Here is an 18,555-nt window from a genome sequence, read left to right as displayed (position 1 = left end):
CTGAGGGGTCAGGAGGTGCCTTCGCTCCTTTTTCAAGTGGGTGCCGGTAAAACCCAGCCTTTTGTGTGAAACTCAGCGATTCTGTGGGCAGCTGAAGGCTTTTGGAGGCTCCTTCACGGTGTCTCGTGTGCCACCTCTGGGCTTCTCCAGAGAGCGCGAGTCTCACAGGGCAGGCGCGCATTTAAACAGGCCTTATCGTTGCAGAGCGAGGCGCCGCCATCGCCCCCTCCAACCGCCGTTTCCCCCCCCGGGGCCGCGCCTCCGGCGGGCGGGGAGGGGCGGGGCTCGCGCCGGCACCGCCCCTCCGCGCGGCGTTGCGGCAGTGACGCGAGCAGGCGCGGCGGGTGTCGGGTGACCTTCAGAGGCTGGGGTGGGCGCAAGGCCGCGTTCCCGCTCTCTCTCCTCTCCTCTCCTCTCCTCACTTCAGCGAGCCGCCATGCCGAGGGGTGGCCGGAGCCGCACGTCCCGCGTGGCGCCCCCCGCCAGGTGAGGGCCGCTGAGCCCCCTCCTTCCCTCTCTCCTTCCCCGCCCCCGCGCAGGCCGCAGGCGGCAAAGGCCTTTCCGCCATTCCGAGGTCGGGTGACGGGCCGGGGGGGGGAAGCGGGTGGGGTTGGTCCGGCTGCTTTGAGCTCGGTCGTAGCAGGGTGGGCGCTCTGCGGGGACGGAAGCGGGTCTCCTCAGCGCTCGCTGAGCGGCAGGGCCCGGCCACCCAGTGCCTGAGCGTTAAGGCCTTATTTAATCAGCCGCCTTTAGGTTATATGTAATTTCCCGCAAAACCGCCCAGTCCTTCGGGGTGTGGGTAGTCTTTACAACAGCCAAAGAAGCCTGTAAACTTACCCTGTTGTGCGTAAATCGCTCACCAGAGTACGGAGTTCTTGCCATTGATGTGGAGGGTGTAACAAGGAGGGACTGCAGATGCTTGTGCCCTGCAACCAGGTGGCCTCTGCCCGACTTGAGCTGGGGTGATGATGTGAGGTTTCTCTTTATGTCCTTGCAGTCGGGCACCACAAATGAGAGCTGCATCACCGGCACCTGCTGCTCGGGCGCCCGTCCCAGCAGCGGCACCGGCTTCTGCTGTGGCTGCTCCGGCACCGAAGCAGCCTGGTCTGATGGCACAGATGGCTACAACTGCTGCTGGAGTTGCTGTAGGCTCTGCTGTAGGCCATACCATAGGTCATGCCCTTACAGGAGGATTTGGTGGAGGAAGCAGCTCTGAAGCTGCAAGGCCTGATATTACTTACCAGGTAAGAGAAAGCACAACTGGACACAAGCTAATGAGGTGCAGTTAACTTGGGACACCCGTTCTGTATAGGCTGATGTAATTGCTATGGACATAAAGACCACACAAATAATGGCTGGGAAAGCTGGGGTAATTTTAATGACTCAGTCTCCAAGGTAGCTACCACAATCGCCATGAGTGTCTTAAAAGTAGTTCAAAGGGATGTATGAGTGATACGTGCTTGCGGTAAGGCATTAGTATTGTGTTCTACTGTAGTACCCCTCTGATTCAGACGGGACTTTAGTGTTCCTGTTCTGATGACAGTAAGATCTATTGCGAGACCCTTCTGTGATGTTCAGACATTAAGATAATAGCACCTTGCCCAGATGCTACCCAGAGTTACCTAAGTGTTTGTAACTTAGGAAACTGTTCAGAATGTGTTATGCCACTGCTGGAAGCTGTTTTGTACTTCAGCTCGTTATTTGCTTTCCATTTAAAAACGCGGGGAAGACATACAGAGTAAGCAGTATGGGGGTGGTGTGGCTCTGTAGGCTGGAGGTGTAGAAAGGGCGCTTACAGAGATGTCTGCTGTTCCAGGAGCCCCAGGCTGCTCAGCCTGCCTACCAGCAGCAGCAGCAGCAGTCGCAGTTTGCTCCTTGCCAGTACGAAATGAAACAATTCCTGGAGTGTGCTCAGAACCAGACTGACCTCAAGCTGTGCGAGGGCTTCAGTGAAGTACTGAAGCAGTGCAGGTTTGCTAATGGTGAGTAAACAGTGCTACCAGGCAGCTCTATGAAATGAGCTAATCAGTAAAATGATTGTGGGAGTAACGTCCTGGGTTTTTTCAGTCTGTCCAGTAAAGAATGGGGATTGATATGGAGCACATACACTGAAGTCAGTTAAAGCAAGATGCTCTTATGTTGGGCTTCTTGTTTTGGTCCTGTACTTGTAGCTGGAGGGGATGGGGTGGTGAGAGGGAGAATTCTGAAGCTTTTGCATTGGTGCATGGACTGAAGCTGACTGTTTGGGAGAGCGGTGCCAGCTGGCTTGGAGAAGCAGCGTAGCAAGCACCTGTTGGGCACAGCTGACAGACCCTCCTGACCTGGGAGAAAGGTGGCTGCTGAAAGCTGGCATCTGGGTGGACTGCTCAAGTCTGCAGTTCAGCACATCCCAGCGAAGTAATGAGGGGAGAGGGAACACCCTGGCGTATGCCTTACAGCAAGCGAGACCACCCACTGTTCAGGGATTCAAAGCTTACTGTGATTAACTGGGATAACTTCTTAACTTACAGGTTTAGCCTAAGCCTTCAGAACCAGGTTGCTGAAGACCGTCTTACAAGAACTGACCTGTGAATGAAAAAAAGCTTCAGTAATAAAGTCTAAAGCTCTCTGATACTCTGTTAGTTCATATATTCACACTGTTGTTCCCCTCGTGGCTTGATTCCTGCCATAGCCGCTACAGATGTGATACAGCTCACAGCAGCAAGTTAATCTAGCACAAAATGGAAGAATGAACAAAAAGCAGAACGAGCTAATTTGGGTTAACTGGTTTGCTGATCGTTGTGGTGAATGTGAATGATACAGTGTATAAATAAACTCCCTCTAGAAGTACCTTGCTTTAGTGGACTTTGGTGATCAGGCAAGAACTAATTTTTGGCAGGCAGGTGCCAGCTGTGGTGCCAGAAGGGTTGGAGCTACAGGAGCTCAGGAGCTCCTGGAGCTCAGTGGTTGCCAGGCATCGCCTGCTTGAGCACTTGAACCCCGCTGCTGATGAAAATACATAGCCACAAGGAAGGGTGGGACTGAGGCCATGCTATTGCACATGCAGTGGGTCTCGGTTCCCCTGTGCCCTCCTGTCATGCTTTTAAAAACAAGCTCTACGTTCAGGCTCATGAGCTTCCCTGTGTGCAGAGAGGATCTCTGTAGTAGGCCTTTACCTGTGCAAGCCTATGCGCTCTGGAGCAGCTGTGCGCTTCCAAGATCATGCAGTTTTGCATCAGGCTCACGGTTCCTGGTAACGCAAGCAGGGGCCGTGCGTTTTCCTTCATCTGGTGTCAGGAGTTGTGGACTGAAAGGTGAGAGGGTCTGGCTGCCTACAGCCGGCGTGGCCCTTTCCTCCTTGCACCTGAGGCAGGGGACAAAGCTACTGCTGCCACTTGGGGAAAAACCCAACAACCCTCCATTTAGAAAGTATTTACTGATCCGAAGTGCGGAGCCTCCTTTCCCCATCAGAGGGAGCAGCCAGCTCGCACCCTGCTAAACCCCCCGGACCCTGCACCAGAAAGTGCCGTGCCTGCTAGAGGTGCGGCCACAGCAGGACCTGGCTTTCCTCAACTGCTGTTGCGTAGTCTGCCTGTTCCTAAGGGCCTGCCTCTCTGAGCTGCAGTGCCTGGAGGTGAGAGGATGCAATCAGCATTCAAAAATGGGGAAGGGTTACTTCAAACGCGGGGGGCAAGGACACGGCGACCTTTCCTGGTGACACGAGCAGCTTTGCTTCTGTGGATCAAGCTCACGTCGCCGTCTCCGGGTGTTTCACTGTCCTGGTGAAAACGAACAGCAGCTCGGGCCAGAAATGCCTGCAGCGGGCCGCTGCCGAGCTCGCAGCAGGTGTCCCTGAAGCCCCCTTCTCGAGCCGGCGGGGGACGCGTTCGCACCCGGGGAGCAGCGCAGCGCGGAGGCGCGCCCCGCCGGGCCCAGTGCCCGAACCCGCGCGCTGCGGCGCGGCCCCGCCGCCGGCAGCTCCCGGCCCCCACCGCCTCCCCCGCGGGCCCGGGTTCCCGCAGCAGCCGCCGCCGGCGGTAGCCTGCGCCGGCCCGGGGGGCGCTTTATTTTGGGCCGGGCGGCGGCGGCGGGCCGGCCCGAGCGGAGCGGCGCGGCCCCGAGCGGCGCTGCCCCGAGCGAGCGGAGCAGCCCGGTGCGGCGCGGCCCCGAGCGAGCGGTGCGGAGCGGCGCGGCCCCGAGCGAGCGGAGCAGCCCGGTGCGGCGCGGCCCCGAGCGAGCGGTGCGGAGCGGCGCGGCCCCGAGCGGCGCGGCCCCGAGCGAGCGGAGCAGCCCGGTGCGGCGCGGCCCCGAGCGAGCGGAGCGGAGCGGCGCGGCCCCGAGCGGCGCTGCCCCGACCGAGCGGAGCAGCCCGGTGCGGCGCGGCCCCGAGCGAGCGGAGCGGAGCGGCGCGGCGCGGCCCCGAGCGGCCCGGCCCGGAGCAGCCCGGCCCCGAGCGAGCGGAGCGGAGCGGAGCGGCCCCGCAGCGCCCCCGCCCTCGTCCCGCCCCGGCCGCTGCCCTTCGCCCGCCCGAGGCCCGGGGACGGCGTTGGCGGCGGAGCCAGGCTGCCGGCAGCGAGGTGAGGAGGGCCGCAGCCGCTCTGCCGGGAACCCGTTTTGGGGAAGAAAAGGGCTTCGGGGGCGGGGAGCAGCTCGGAGCCGGTGCGGGTTCAGCTACCCCGGAAAGCTCGCTTTCAGTATTATCATTTCCTATTTGCTAAGCCCGCCGGGGCTGGTTCCCCGGGACCTGCAGCCTCCCCTTGCTCGCTTGCCCTCGCCGAGGCGGGAGGTTTCGGTGCAGAAGCACCCTCACGGGGCGGGTGGGCTTCGCCGGGGGCCGCGGATGCTGCCGCGGGGTGGGGGGTGGGGGCTCCGGTGCTGGCCTAAAAGCTGACTTTAGCCTAAAAGCTGACTTTAGCCTGGGCTTCCCAGATTTAGCTCAATAAATATTTGCATGTTATTGACTATTTCTCGAGACAAACATTTAAACCCGGCACCGGTCCGGCCACAGGCCGGGTGGCGACAGCCAGCGCCGTCTCCGCCAGCGTTCCTCCATCGCTGCCTCAAGAAAGAAGCCCCCCCCCCGCCCGGCTCCCCCCCCCCCGCACTCCCATGGAGCCCATACAGCCCTGAAAATAAAACCGGCTTATCCCGTTAGTGCCCTGTGCCAGCTGCTCATATAATATCTGGATGTTTTAAACAAACTCCTGGCCTCTTTCCTCCCCAAAGGTGGCACGCAGACTCCGGGCTTCTGGCAGCACCCCGCAGATGCTCCCCAGCTTCCAGCCCTTCCCACAGCACCAACCCCCAGGACTTTGATTTTCAGCTTCAAAAAAAAATCAAAGTTGTTGGTTCTCCCCCACCTCGGAGATACTTACTTTTCCCTACTCCCTGATCCTGCCTCTCATTTATAATTTCAGCCCTGACTTGGTTTGGCATTGCCCACTATCTCCAGCAGGTAAAATTTTAGGATTTAAGTCAAACTCATTCCTCTTTAGAAATGCTCCGGCCCTCGTTAGACATCCCTCCCGGCAGCAGCAGCAGACAGACACCTAAAACACCATCAGTCCTTACAACCAGGTCAGGACAGATCACTTTGATAAGATTTAAATGTACTTAGCGATGCAAACCTGCCAGGCAGCATCCTGGCAGTGTAATTGCCACCTCGGAGAGAAGGGCAGCGAAAAACCCGTAGTATCGGGGCTCTCCTACCCACCTGCTCTCCCCCAGCAGCCAGCTGTCACCCCAAAATGACAATTTTGCTTCCCGGGTTTATAAGAGCTGCTCGGTCTCTGTACGTTTGCGGAACAGCTGGACCGAGACAGTGGGGATTTCAGCTGAGGATGTCCAGTTCCTAGGTCTTAAAGGGAAATATTGGTGAAAATTAAGGATCAGACTATTGGTTACTTTTCCCTCCTCTGTCAGAATACTGTCACACCACTCTTCCTCCAGCAACGGCAGCACATATCAAAAACACCACCCCCCCAAAAAACCCCACCACCCAACCCCCAGAAAAAACCCACAAAAACCAATCACAAAACCAAACACAGGAAAAAAGAAATGGGGCAAAGCCTTTCAGGAGTTTTGGAGGCTGCTGGCAGCTGTACGCATGTGGCCAAGGAAGCCCACTCAGCCACTGTTCTCAGGCTGGCTCGGCCCTGCTGACCCCACAGCACTTACTAACCCTGGAGACCCAGTCCCCTGCCTGCACCCTGACCCACTAAGCTCCCCACGCAGCTTCACCGACCCTCTCCACCCATTTTCCCTCCTCAGTCCTCTTCCCTTCACTTTAAACACCATTTTTTCCTCCTTGTTTTCAGCCAACTGTTCCAGAGAACTTTGTTTTCTTAATAATAATCAGGAAAAAAAAAAAGGGAGAAAAAACCCGCAAGGCAGATTCCAGTGCTTCACAGGGTTCTTTGGATGGTGTCGGCATGGGATGATGTTTCTGGAGGCTGCTGCTGCTGCGGGCCTTTGGACCTGCCGTGCCAGCATCGGCTTGCTACTGTTGTGCCTTTGCAAGCTTAGGGTGCAGCTTAGCCACTGCCTCCCCGGCCAGTGCTCTCCCAGAGGGGGTCTCAAAAAATTAATGAAATTGCTTTCCCAGGTGGGAGGAACCAGAAGTGTGGCAGAGCCCTCAGCACATGGTAGGAGCTGGAGGACAATGCCCTGTGAGCTGGATGTGGGTGCCCTGCAGGAAGGGGTGAGGTTTTGAGGTGCTGCAGTGTTACCAAAGCCTTGGCCCCAGCCAGGCTGCTCCTGCCCCCGGGGACAGCCAGGCTACAGGGGATCCAGTGGGATTGCTCCTGTTCTCAGTGGGATTGCCACAGGCTCCTAGCACAAAGCTTTGCTTTTCCAGCAGCAAAATAAACCCTTTGGTCTGTGGTCCAGGATCATCCTCCTCCTCCTTCCTCCTCAATGTTTTCTCCTCCAGATGGGATTGAGGGTCCCTGCCCCAGGTGTAGCAAGTGCCCATTCTTGCTCTTTTGCCTTGCAGCCCCTTTCCACTGGCAGACAAGCCCAGAGTACCACCAGACAGGAGCCAGAGATGACCAAGGAAGAGGACCTACCGGACTGGAACTCATCCAAGGAGTTTTATGAAAAATATGAGCCGAAGGAGGTTTTGGGCAGGTAAAGCTTGTTTTTGGTGAACTGTCGTTTCGTGTACTCAAGTACCTGATAGGAACAGTGTCTCCTGGGAATATGATATGAACAGGGCCCATAGCAGCATGGGGTTAAAAATAGCATGAAGCAGCACTTTCTGTTAGCAAAAAATCTTCTGTCCTACCCAGACAGGGTGACAGAGTGAGACCCACTCGTGCATGAAAATACCAACCAGCCCAGATGCCAAAGGCACGGCTCTGAAGTCGGGCTGGATGGGGAGGAATGGAAACCCCCATCTTGTCTATGTTGTCCCTGGCAGGGGGGTGAGCAGCATCGTCCGTCGGTGCATTCACAAAGCCACTCGGCAGGAGTATGCCGTGAAGATTATTGACATCACGGCAGGTAACATATCCCCCAAGGAGGTGCAGGAACTGCGAGAAGCCACCGCTAAAGAGATCGACATTCTGCGGAAAGTCTCAGGCCACCCCAACGTCAGTAAGTTAGGCTCTGAGCATCAGGCCAAGTGGGTTTTCTGCCCCATTTATTCTTCAAGGTGTCCCCAGGAAGGGTTTTTGTGGTGAAATTCCTGGAGAGTCAGGCCTCTGATGGTCCTAACATGATGCAGGGCACCTGCTTAGAACATAGTCTGCTCCACTTCTGCACTCACGCCAGCAGCAGCCACACTGCACGGGTTGTCTCCCAAACAAAACACTAGTGAAGATCAATTCCTCATTAATTCTATTAGCAATTAGCTCAGCAATTTTTAGTCCGTTCATGGACAGGAACGTGCTATACAGTGTGCTCACAGCCCCATGTTTTATTTCAGTCCAGCTGAAGGACAGCTATGAATCCAGCACCTTCTTTTTCTTGGTGTTTGACCTGTAAGTACCAGCTTGCCTGTCACCCCAGCACCATCTCCCCAACCCCGTTCCTACTCTGCAGATGGCCACCAGCCAACATTTGCCCCAGCTTTTTATGGCCCAAACAAGGCAAAATGGGCATGACCACTTCTTGCTTAAAGTAGAAATGAGCCTTGATTGCTGCGAGCCAGCTCATTGCAGCCTTACTGCCAGCAGTGTTTTGCCTCTGTCAGTGGCTCAGCACTGCTCAGGTTTCCCCGTAACCTTTGGTGGGAGCCATCATGCATCCCTGCATGTTATTTATATGCCCAGCGGGACCAGGGTGTGCATGATGCCACGACTCCTGACACCAGGGCAGTGTGGTGGATGGCAACAGGAGAGCCCCGAGCCTGCCTCATCTGAAACCCGCCCTCTCCAGTGGCAGGCTTTCCTCCTCTTACAGCAATATAGAGGCATCTTTACCCCTTTTTATTAAGAAGTTGGCTTGTCATTTTATGCAGTGGGTGCCCTGGGGCTGTTAAGGGGCAGCAACCCCTGGGCGATCCTCCCTAAGGGCTTGGGGCCAGTTTGCCCTTGCAGCTCAGCCACTGCCTGCCTCTGTTTTCCCTCCCACGCACAGGATGAAGAGAGGGGAGCTCTTCGACTACCTCACTGAGAAAGTCACCTTGAGCGAGAAGGAAACCAGGTAAGGCCAGATGCAGATGGCTGAAAATCATGTTGCAAAACCAGAGTGTGTGTTTGAAGAGCAGCCTTGCAGCCAGCACAGCATCCCTGGGCAGAACAGCACCCTGGGCTGTGGCCCTGCACTCAGGCATGGGGGCTGAGCTGTGCAGTCCCTGTCCCCATCCCTGGGAGCACGCTGCTGGTGGCTGTTCAGGCTAGAAGAGGTGCTGTCACCCATTCCCAGGAAGATCATGCGTGCGCTGCTGGAAGTGATCCAGTACCTCCACTCCATCAACATTGTCCACCGGGACCTGAAGCCAGAGAACATCCTCTTGGATGACGACATGAACATTAAGCTGACAGACTTCGGCTTCTCCTGTCAGCTGCGTGAGAACGAGAAGCTAAAAGGTAGGAGGATGGCGAGGCGGGGGCGATGCCAGACTGGCCCCTGGCCATCCCGTTGCTGCAATGCCAATGGAGGGCCGGTGGAGTCTCTTCAGCCCCACCTTGGGCACAGTCTCATTGCCACGGGTGCAACGTGGTGCCTGTTGGCTTGGGGTGCCCTCCTCCTCATGCACAAGCTTGGCTCTACCTGTGGCACAGCCTCCACACCTCACTCCTTGCCATGAAGGAGTTGCTGTCCATGAGGAAAATCTTCCTATTCTTTCTGCTTTTTTCCCCTCCGGTTGACCCATATTACCTCATCCCTTTACTGCCCAAGATTAAGGTTTTTTCCCACTCCTACCCTGTGAAGAGCCACATAACCCAACAATGGGTATCCCCCAATCCCTATCGCACGCTTCACTCACACTTTAGCCGATATAATCCACCAAGAAAATTCACCAGCAAGGCACACACAAGTTGCAGCTACTCCCTGCGAGCACCATCACTGCAAGGACCCCACCTGTGATCCAGACCCCCTCATTGACTGCTTGGGAGTGGGTGGGGATAGCATAAACCCTCCTGGGTGGCTCAGGGGGGATGCTCTACCCCATCTTTGCAGAGATCTGCGGCACGCCTGGCTACCTGGCCCCTGAGATCCTGCAGTGCTCCATGGACGACGAGCACCAAGGCTATGGGAAGGAGGTTGATATGTGAGTGAAACACCTGCCTTCCTGCCTCACCCCTTGGGCTGCTCCCAAACCATGCATGGTTTGAGGCGCAGCAAGAATTGTGCAGATGGGAACCAATTTGAGCGTTTAGGAGGATAAATTATGCACTGAAAAACACCATGAGGGGCTGTCCTGGTGACCCAGGGGCTCTGGCAGAGAGCTGGGGGAGAAGCAGCCTGGGGACAAGCCCGTCTCCCTGCTTTGCCCCATCAGGGAGAGGGGAAAGCAACACTTTCTGCTCATAAAAAATCAACTTATGCTGGAATCCAAGACCCAGGGCTTTTTAAACACACCACATAGAGAGACACAGGCCTGAGGCAGCCCCCAAGAGAGCAGCCAGCTCAGGAAAGCCCATTAGAGCCCAGTCTGAGCCCTGCAGGAGCTTTGCCACTATTTCTGATGGCTTCAGGCTCAGGTCTGCAGCGGTCAGAGTTGTAACCACCCACTTGAGACACACCAGGGCATTTCAGCCCCTTTTCAGTTTAAATGGCTCCATGAAGCCCCATGCCAGGATGAGTTCCGCACCCCAGCCTGTACTGAGACAGCCCCAGAGCATCCAGCCTCGCTGGCACCACTGGATCCCATCCTCCTATATCCTCTCCCTCCCCTAAAAAAACCCAAGAAAAAAGAAGAAAAGCAAACACCTCCAACTCACAGCTTCTTACTTCAGCATCTAGGAGAGCAGGTCCAGATCAACTCAACTCAAAAACCCCAAGCACCTCCCAGCAGCAGCATGGCCCCTGTTCCTGATCACCCATCAGGGCTAACGAGCCTCAGCGGTGAGCTCAGCCTCCCTCATCATACACCAAGAAAGGCAGCGTCCTGGTTTGCCAGGGTGGCAAAGCGCAGCATGTAGCGTGTCCCAGTTAGGGGGAGGCACCAAGCCACCCTTGGGACGCAGATCTGGCTGGGGACCCCCAGTGTCCTGGCCAGGGCTGGAGGGTCCCACTGGGCTGCCTGCAGGTGGAGCACCGGGGTGATCATGTACACCTTGCTGGCTGGCTCGCCTCCCTTCTGGCACCGCAAGCAGATGCTGATGCTGCGGATGATCATGAATGGGGACTACCAGTTCGGCTCCCCAGAGTGGGACGACCGCTCGGACACCGTCAAGGACCTGGTAGGTGCTTGGGGATGGGAAAACCTTTGGGGAGGAATGTTTGCAGACCCCTGGGGTACCTCAGGTTGATCCAGCGCCCTCGTGCAGATCTCACGGTTCCTGGTGGTGGACCCGCGGCAGCGGTACACGGCTGGTGAGGCGCTGGCCCACCCCTTCTTCCAGCAGTATGACGTGGAGGAGGTCCGGCACTTCAGCCCCTTCCGGAAATTCAAGGTGAGTTGGGTATGGGGGTGGTCTCAGCGCCCCGAGCCTGAGCCTGGGAGCTGCAGGGGCCGAGTGGTGGGATAGGTTTACCAGCTGAGCTGGGAGTTCAGGAAGGCTGATGGACGTGGGCTTTGGTAGGATGTGGCAGCCTGGGTAGAGACCCTTCTCCAAGCACTATTTTGCTACTTTCTGGTGCTTCCTAAGGGCTTTTTCACAGAAGAGGATTAAGTAAGAAAAGGAAAAAGCCTGCCTCCCCTGCAAATGATTAAAAAAAAAAAATCACTTCTAAGGGGAAATCAATGAGCCTGACATCACATGGGTGCATCAAATGATGCAAATGTCGACAAAACAGAGGAATCCTTTCCCTTCCCTCTAGCCAGCCATTAGGGCAGCTCAGAGGTACCTGAAGTGGCATTAGTTGACACACTTAGAACTGACCCACAGTCTTGACATTAAGGGCACACTTGGAAAAAACGTGTACCGCTCATGCGGGACTGAATACATGTGCCAGGAGCCGCGTTCCCTCTGGACCTGGATGGATACCTCACACACACACACACGAACAGCAGCCATGGGGGATGCATTGGGGCCAATCCAGTCCCATTGTAGGACTGGCCACAAATTCCAGCCTGTTCCCCTGTGCTGCAGGTGATCTGCCTGACTGTCCTGGCATCGGTCCGTATTTACTACCAGTACCGGCTAGTGAAGTCAGTCACCAGGGAGCTGGTGGTGCGGGACCCCTATGCCCTGAAGCCCATCCGCAAGCTGATCGACGCCTGTGCCTTCAGGACCTACCGGCACTGGGTGAAGAAGGGGGAGGCACAGAACAGAGCCGCCCTCTTCGAGAACACCTGCAAGGCCATTTTGCTGACCTTGGCAGCTGAGGAAGGGCTGTTCTGATTGCCACTGCATAATCCAATGAATTTGCTCAGAGTTAAGGCAAGTAAAATCCTTGAAAACCTATCTGTGATTTCTTTCATTTTTTCTTAAGAGATACAGCTGGCCTCAGGTCAGGTGCAAATGCAAACCCAGCAGACAGCTGCCATTTGTCCCCAGGGTATATCCCACTGGAAGGAATGGGTCTGAAGAAGCTGCCTCTAATACTGCTGTAATCAGCTGCAGCTCCTGAGGTGCTTGGAGCAGGGGATCTGCTTGGGGAAGGCTCAGATCAGCCCTGGAGCAGTACCCTTTTGGGGCAGTCATAGGTGGAGGAGGAGGGATGATCAGTGCCCACAGGGGTGTCCTCGCCCACCCCTGCGCTTGGGGCTTTGGTGGCAGAGCTTGTGCACAGCTGATTTGTAGCACTTATGCTGGCTATAACACCCGGGAGAGGTGGGTCACCGGTTTGCGTCATTTATGCACTTAGAAACGAGCACACACATGGTTTTGCTGCTGCTTAAGGATCAATAAGGGTACCTTGTTCACTTCTGGGAAGGCTTGGAGGCTGGTACAAAGTTGGGATTTCCTAAAGAGATGGGGACTGATGTACAAGTCACCCTTTCAGGGACGTGCCCCCATCACTCCCTACTTGCAACCGCTGCTCATGGCAGTCCCGTGCCAGCAGCCATAGCAGGGGCCACTGGTGTTCACTCGCTCTGGCTGGGGCTGGACGTCAGAGCAGCTCTGACCTGGTCACACACGCACGCACCCCTCCGCTTGTTTAAAACAGACACTGAAAGGAGAGCTGTAGTATTACCACACCAAGAGGACATTAAAGAGAAAACGCCCTGCCTGCCCTTCCCAATCACTGCTCATGCCCAGATGTTCCAGTGCATAAAGGAGTTTTAGCTGAAAGTATTTATTTTTAATTTTTAAAACTGTCTTGATGAAAGTGACCGCTGGAGCTCATTGTTCATCTCCACAGGAGGAAATGCCTTCAGGTTTTCCCGAGCGACCTTGTCAGAGCTCAGGTCTGGCTTTGGTCTGGCTTTTCTTAGCTGTGACAGGCGGGACGTCAGCAGCACAGCGGAAGCTGAGGTTGTCAGAGGCCGAGTCTGGCGTGTTCCCCATCCTCATGGGAGGAGAGAGACCCAAAGTTAGGCATCGTTCCCAGTTAACTCTTACACCCTTTTAATGTGACCCTCTATTGCAGACTAGAAGCATCTTCCACTTCCCTTGAATAACTTCAGGAAAAGCATTTTGATGCTTTTCCATACTTGATGGAAAATACACGTTTTGAGAAGCAATTAGGGATGTATTTATAGCAGGAAAATTTTTAGCAGTATTTGTAGTATATTTTCCTAACTGCTTCTCAGAAAAATTGAGTAGGAACAAACAAATATTTTTTACAATAAACCCCCCTTCCAAATAAAACCATGCCAGAAGAAATCACTGTGAAACAGCACCTGGGTATTGCCCAGACCTACCTGGTAGTAACACGAGCTTTATGGTTTGCAGACCCATCTGCAGTGTCAATCCACGAGGCACCTCTCAGGACCTGCATCTTCTGAGCGTGCTGCCTCGATGAGAGCCCCGGAGTCAGGTACTCCGATGCGGTCCACTCCCAGGTGTTTCCCAGCAGGTCATAGAGCCCTGAGACATGGATGGTTTTGCATCAGGATTAGGAGAGCACATTTGCAAGGGCTGCAAAAGCCCCTTGGTGTATATGAGGGGGGCACAACATTCAAAGCATCACTCAAGAGTGTGGTTTAATGGTGAGACTGGGAACCAGAAGCTCTTTACTGTATTGCAGACTGGCCCATTTACAACTCCACCTTCAACAAATCTCTCATTTAAATGTGCCTCACTGTTTCCCACCTGCGTGAGGGCACGGCATCCACTGCCCTCAAAACAACACGCTTGGGATTTTCACGTAAATCACATGGAAACGCAAAATAACTGCTGACTAATTAAAATCCCCAAAACACGGCTGGGGATGACTGCTCCGTACCATAGCTATTCTGAGGAGGGAATGCTGCCACTGGCGAGACACCGTGATAACCGTCTTCAGCTGTGTCGACCCTCGGAAAATCACCCTGTGGGAAGAAAGACAACATGGAGATGCTACAAAGTCCTGGTCTTCACAGGACTGCATTACACTTAAATAACAGAAAGGACTCTCCGATGCCAATTAACTCCATGCAACATTTCTGGCTGAGAGAGAAGATCAACCATCTAAAGTTCTCCCAAGACAATCCCCCTTTCGAACAAATTTATGTATGAATTTTCGGAAGCATTGAGGCCCTGGTTTCCCAGAGAAGCTGGGTTGACTCTGCTCTCTCTAAGGGCATTTCGGACAACCTACCAGGAGCTGAATTTTGGTACCCTGCAGGTAAGTCTGCGTTGCTTCCTGGGACCATGCAGCCTGCTCAGGCAGTCGGACGCGCTCTGCAGTCAAGTTAAACTCCACCCTCAGAAGAGCTCAGCGTAGGTGGGATGATTTTTAGGATCTTACCTGCCACAGATTTGTACGGTTCGGCTGAAACTTGTTTCCCCAGGGATACACCCTCTCTGCCAAAGAGGAAGAGACACCCATTACCCCGTGTCACTCCAGCCTCTGCATTTGCCTGTTTTTAACCAGGCTTTCACGACTGTCCTTTTCTGCTCAGCTCGGGACACTGAGAGGGTTACATGAACGGGGCTTGTCAGTCTAATCCCTACAGACACTACCAAGGAGGCAAGGAGAGACTGGAATCAGCAACAGCTTCCCATTTACAAACCACTCCTCATGCCAGGGAGTCCCACGGCTCCCCAGCGATGCCAGCAGCTGCTTTATGGCACATCAATGCGTGGGGGCAGGTGGGTCACTCCTTGCCCCAAACCCAAGAAATAGTATTTTTAGCTGGCAGGAGTGCTTTGTTTAGGAAGATACATTAAGACCATAGATAAGCCACTTCTTCCTATATTATTATTAATATGACTCCCAGGCCAAAAGAGGTGGTTCAGCCCCCCAGATTCACCTCTGAAAACATCCCTGGATGGAGCTTTAGATCAGGTAGAAATAACATTACTCGACGCCTCAGTCTGGAAAAAGGTCAGAGCTTGTGGTACATACGCTCCAGTCCTCCCCTGGCAGCATATTCCCACTCCTCCTCTGCTGGGAGCCTCTTCCCTTTCCAGGCACAGAACACCTGCGCGTCATTCCAGCTCACATGCAGCACTGGGTAATCCAGCCTGTCCTTTATGCTGGAGCCAGGACCTGAGGGCTGGGAAGAACTGCATCAGATTTTAATTGATTTTATAAACTTTTCAATTAAAAAGGGAATAAAGGACAGAACAGACCAAGGCAGGGAACATGCAGCAACCAGAGGTGCTATTTTTTTCCCCATTTTTGGTCGGTAAGGTTCAGCACATGCTAACACGGGCACACTCCCAGCATGGACAGGACTCACCACATCGGGTTTTTACTCACCTGTCGCCAAAAAGCCTTCTCAACGGGCAGCCACCAAGGGGCAGACTGGGAAAAGAAACATCAGATTAAAGCTGAACTGGCGACACCCCCCAACACCATCCCACACCAGTGTGCGCTGTTTGTCTGGAAATGCTTAAATGCTGCAGTTTGAGCTGGATTATCACAGGCATTTTGATAGTGCTTTCCAACAGAGTAGAGGCATCTGCTTTTAAAAGTGAAAACAGACCAAGAAGCCCATGCCACTTAGTTTTTCTATTTTAAGGTTTGGATAATAAAGTACTTTGAAACATGATTTGCTCTCTCCCAGCTCACTGAAGCATCTCGTAAGTCCAGTCTGACAGTGTTTGGAGGGGTTGTAAACAGAGAAGCACTGTAAATCAGCCCAGGCTCAACCCTGCTGTTAGTTTCAAAAGCAAAACAACCCAAGACTAAAGAAAAAACATGGACAACAGCCAAACTCTGCACTGAGTGGTAGCTGCTACTCAGTGGAAAAGCAATACCAACAAGGGCAATTTTTTTTTGTTTGGTCTGGCTTTTTTGTTGCTTTTTTTCTTTAAACTTAACACAGAGAGGCCAGACAGGGCTGTGATCAGAAATAATATCTCCATCATGATCACTGAAACGCATTTCCATGGGATTTAGATTTACCTCCAGTTTTTGGGTGACTTTTTCTTTCAGCTCTTCGGATACAAAATCCTCAAAGACAAAGCTCCAGCCAAACGCTTCTGCTTCTGTTTTGTATTTCTTTTCTCTAACAAACTCCCTGGCATAAATACAACATGCTCAGGCATCTGGGTAAGAGTTCTTCAAGAGTCACACCACCAAACACAGCGATCTGCGCAGGCAACAAGTTCAGAGCAAGGCAAAACATACACATACAGACACCCCATCTGTGAAGAGTCCTGGCTCCTCCCCAGCACAGCTCCAGTTCATCTGATATAGATTTAACAGAAAAACCAGCCTGATTTGCATCTGTTCACAGATCTGATAGGTAAGATAAAAACTATGCAGGTAAATTCATCCTGCACCCTGGTCTTCCATAAAATTGCACAGATCAAAAATCCCTTAAAGCCATTAAAACCTATGTCTACTGTTAGTTAAATGTCCCCCAAGTGCAAAAAAAGTCACATACTGCTGAATGATGTCACCCTGCTTCTGTCCCATTTGTTTCCTCGTTGGCCAAGTTGCAGTAATTGCCATTACTGTGTGTTGCTGGGCAGTTACTGGTGTTTTGGCTCTTTTTAACTAACAAGGGCTCAGTCTGGCAAATAACAGCATATCCCCCAGAGCATTTATTACTGTTCTGTACAAAGGCTTCTAAAAATACATGGAGGACTGGTCCTGTATTTACAAATGGAAATGGAACCCATAGGAACCCAAAATCTGAAACAGTACAGCCCTGCTAGTAAGAAAAAGACACCCACAAGCATGTTTGCAAGGAAAAAGGAAAAGAGGGAGGAAGGAAGGAAGGAAAAAGAAAAGAAGGAAAAAGAGAAAAAAAGGAAAAAGGAAAAAAGTAAGCACGTTTGCAAGCTACACTGGTAAGATGCTTCAGTTCACATCCATAGAGGTGATATATTTACTGACAGACACATTTTTTTTGTTCAAAGGAAACTGCTGGAGCAGCCAAGCGTTAGCTCTCAGACCCAGCCAGCCCCGAAAGACCCAGCACAAACACCCACACCCTCCCGGCGGCTGCCCGAGCGCTGGGACCCTGCGAGCCAAGCAGACCCAAAACTTTGCTCTTACCTGAAATCCCTGTTTGTGACAGGGTATTTGTCAATAGCAAACGGCCCCACAGTCACCTCCCTGGCCGGCCCCTCCTCGTTCCTCTTCTCCCGGGAACGGGACCCCATCAGAAACTTCCCCCCCGGCAGCTGCACCATGCTCTCGTCCTTTCCAAATGCTGTAAGTGAAGAAATTCAGTACAAGAACTTTCATTTTTAAACATGACTGCACAGGACAACATACATTATTTGCCAGAAAGCCGCTTTGTGTACTGGAGATAGGGTGTGATATAGTGAGTGACCATGATTGGCATTTGTATAGGATGCTTTTTTTCTTTAATAACAAGCTTAAAATATTTTAAAGGCACGTTTTCAGTGTCTCTCTTGGGAAAGGAACGGCTCCAGTCATGTGATATCAGCAAGGCGGCTCCTTTAAATTAACGGTTTGCTGCACCGAGAAGGGAACCCGCGCCGGGAGAAGCAAAGCGGTTTCGGCGGCTTCGCTGCACCACGCCCGGGCGGAATGGCCGGGGAAAGCGGCAGCGGCGGCGGCGGCTCCCCACGCTCTCACCCCGCGGGGGGCGGCTGCTGCCCAGCGCCCCGCAGCACAGCAGCAGAGCCAGCGCCAACTCCCCGGGCGCCATGCCTGGCGGCGGGGCCGCTCCGCCAGCGGCCGCGCGGCGCGGCGCGACCCGGAAGGGCTGCGGGAAGCGGAGGCGCTTCCGGCGGCCCCGCGCCAGGCCCGCCCCCCCGCGCCAGGCCCCGCAGCTTCACTGGTCTCGGAAAAGGGCAGCTTTTCGGCCTTTACATGCGATGGCCGCGTTAGGGAAGTATTTTGCCTCCGCACATGAAAAAGCCCCTGCTACCCGCGCCAGCAACAAAACCACCGCCGCCCCAGGGGCAAAAGAGGCTTTTTTCGGGGCGTTCGCTGGGGCTCTTTGTTTTTAAAAAGGCTGCTTTTACAGCCCCTCAGTCAGCCACCTGCAACTAGAGACTCCTGTCTGCACAGCTAGCACAACTAGGATTGAGGAAGATAATTTAAGACTGCAGAAGCCTGTTGCCCTCCCATAAACCCAACCCCCTCTTCAGGCTCGACCTAAAGATGCAGTTCTGTCTAGATCTGGCATATTGCTAGGCATTCACAAACACTTCACTGCAGCAGGAACAGAATCTACCAGTAGCGTTATGACAGGATGACATCGGGCAACAGGTCAAGCCAGTGCCGACTACATTAACTCAGCCAGTTTTATCTGTGAGCAAGTACAAGACGATGAAGCGATTGGCTTAGTCCAGCTTTGTAATGGACTGAACAAATTCCAGTCCGAATGCCCACCGCTCAGCAGCGGAGCCTTGAGCGGTATTTAACAGCCCCCGAGAGCAGGGATGTGCTGCCATGGCAAGTACTGGAATCAGTACAAAGTCCAGCACACAGAGCCTGCAA

The 18,555-nt window shown here is 53.9% G+C and overlaps 3 protein-coding genes across 3 annotated transcripts; 2 read left to right on the top strand and 1 right to left on the bottom strand.

Moving 5' to 3' along the window:
• Positions 1–266: 266 nt before the first annotated feature.
• CHCHD2 (coiled-coil-helix-coiled-coil-helix domain containing 2) lies at positions 267–2,829 on the top strand. The gene is made up of 4 exons (XM_075113374.1): positions 267–486; positions 998–1,244; positions 1,817–1,982; positions 2,511–2,829. Exons 1-4 carry the CDS (start codon positions 437–439, stop codon positions 2,519–2,521), a joined length of 474 nt encoding a protein of 157 aa, XP_074969475.1. The 5' UTR covers positions 267–436; the 3' UTR covers positions 2,522–2,829.
• Positions 2,830–4,400: 1,571 nt separating this feature from the next.
• On the top strand, positions 4,401–11,997 carry PHKG1 (phosphorylase kinase catalytic subunit gamma 1). The gene is made up of 10 exons (XM_075113371.1): positions 4,401–4,556; positions 6,974–7,107; positions 7,400–7,575; positions 7,907–7,961; positions 8,560–8,625; positions 8,848–9,011; positions 9,607–9,697; positions 10,679–10,832; positions 10,920–11,045; positions 11,685–11,997. Exons 2-10 carry the CDS (start codon positions 7,025–7,027, stop codon positions 11,934–11,936), a joined length of 1,167 nt encoding a protein of 388 aa, XP_074969472.1. The 5' UTR covers positions 4,401–4,556; positions 6,974–7,024; the 3' UTR covers positions 11,937–11,997.
• A 724-nt stretch (positions 11,998–12,721) lies between these two features.
• On the bottom strand, positions 12,722–17,821 carry SUMF2 (sulfatase modifying factor 2). Its single transcript, XM_075113372.1, has 9 exons — positions 17,686–17,821; positions 17,137–17,293; positions 16,036–16,150; positions 15,388–15,432; positions 15,031–15,181; positions 14,431–14,486; positions 13,927–14,011; positions 13,403–13,568; positions 12,722–13,047 (listed from the first exon to the last, which is right to left on the bottom strand). Exons 1-9 carry the CDS (start codon positions 17,756–17,758, stop codon positions 12,936–12,938), a joined length of 960 nt encoding a protein of 319 aa, XP_074969473.1. The 5' UTR covers positions 17,759–17,821; the 3' UTR covers positions 12,722–12,935.
• Positions 17,822–18,555: the final 734 nt, after the last annotated feature.

The sequence above is a fragment of the Phalacrocorax aristotelis genome, chromosome 18, assembly GCF_949628215.1.
Source record: "Phalacrocorax aristotelis chromosome 18, bGulAri2.1, whole genome shotgun sequence".
Lineage (NCBI taxonomy): Eukaryota > Metazoa > Chordata > Aves > Suliformes > Phalacrocoracidae > Phalacrocorax > Phalacrocorax aristotelis.
The sequence above is the reverse complement of the archived record's forward strand: the minus strand, read 5'-3'. Positions and strand labels throughout refer to the sequence as shown.

Bases quoted from the DNA above. Each gene is read 5' to 3' on its own strand.
- SUMF2 (XM_075113372.1), bottom strand. From the start codon at position 17,758: ATGGCGCCCGGGGAGTTGGCGCTGGCTCTGCTGCTGTGCTGCGGGGCG. The intron at 17,294-17,685 runs GTGAGAGCGTGG...CTTCACTTACAG, and splicing joins CAGCAGCCGCCCCCCGCGGG to CATTTGGAAAGGACGAGAGC. The intron at 13,048-13,402 runs GTAGGTCTGGGC...TCCTCCCATGAG, and splicing joins AAAGCTCGTGTTACTACCAG to GATGGGGAACACGCCAGACT.
- CHCHD2 (XM_075113374.1), top strand. From the start codon at position 437: ATGCCGAGGGGTGGCCGGAGCCGCACGTCCCGCGTGGCGCCCCCCGCC. The intron at 487-997 runs GTGAGGGCCGCT...ATGTCCTTGCAG, and splicing joins CGCGTGGCGCCCCCCGCCAG to TCGGGCACCACAAATGAGAG. The intron at 1,245-1,816 runs GTAAGAGAAAGC...CTGCTGTTCCAG, and splicing joins GGCCTGATATTACTTACCAG to GAGCCCCAGGCTGCTCAGCC.
- PHKG1 (XM_075113371.1), top strand. From the start codon at position 7,025: ATGACCAAGGAAGAGGACCTACCGGACTGGAACTCATCCAAGGAGTTT. The intron at 8,626-8,847 runs GTAAGGCCAGAT...ACCCATTCCCAG, and splicing joins TTGAGCGAGAAGGAAACCAG to GAAGATCATGCGTGCGCTGC. The intron at 9,698-10,678 runs GTGAGTGAAACA...GGCTGCCTGCAG, and splicing joins TATGGGAAGGAGGTTGATAT to GTGGAGCACCGGGGTGATCA.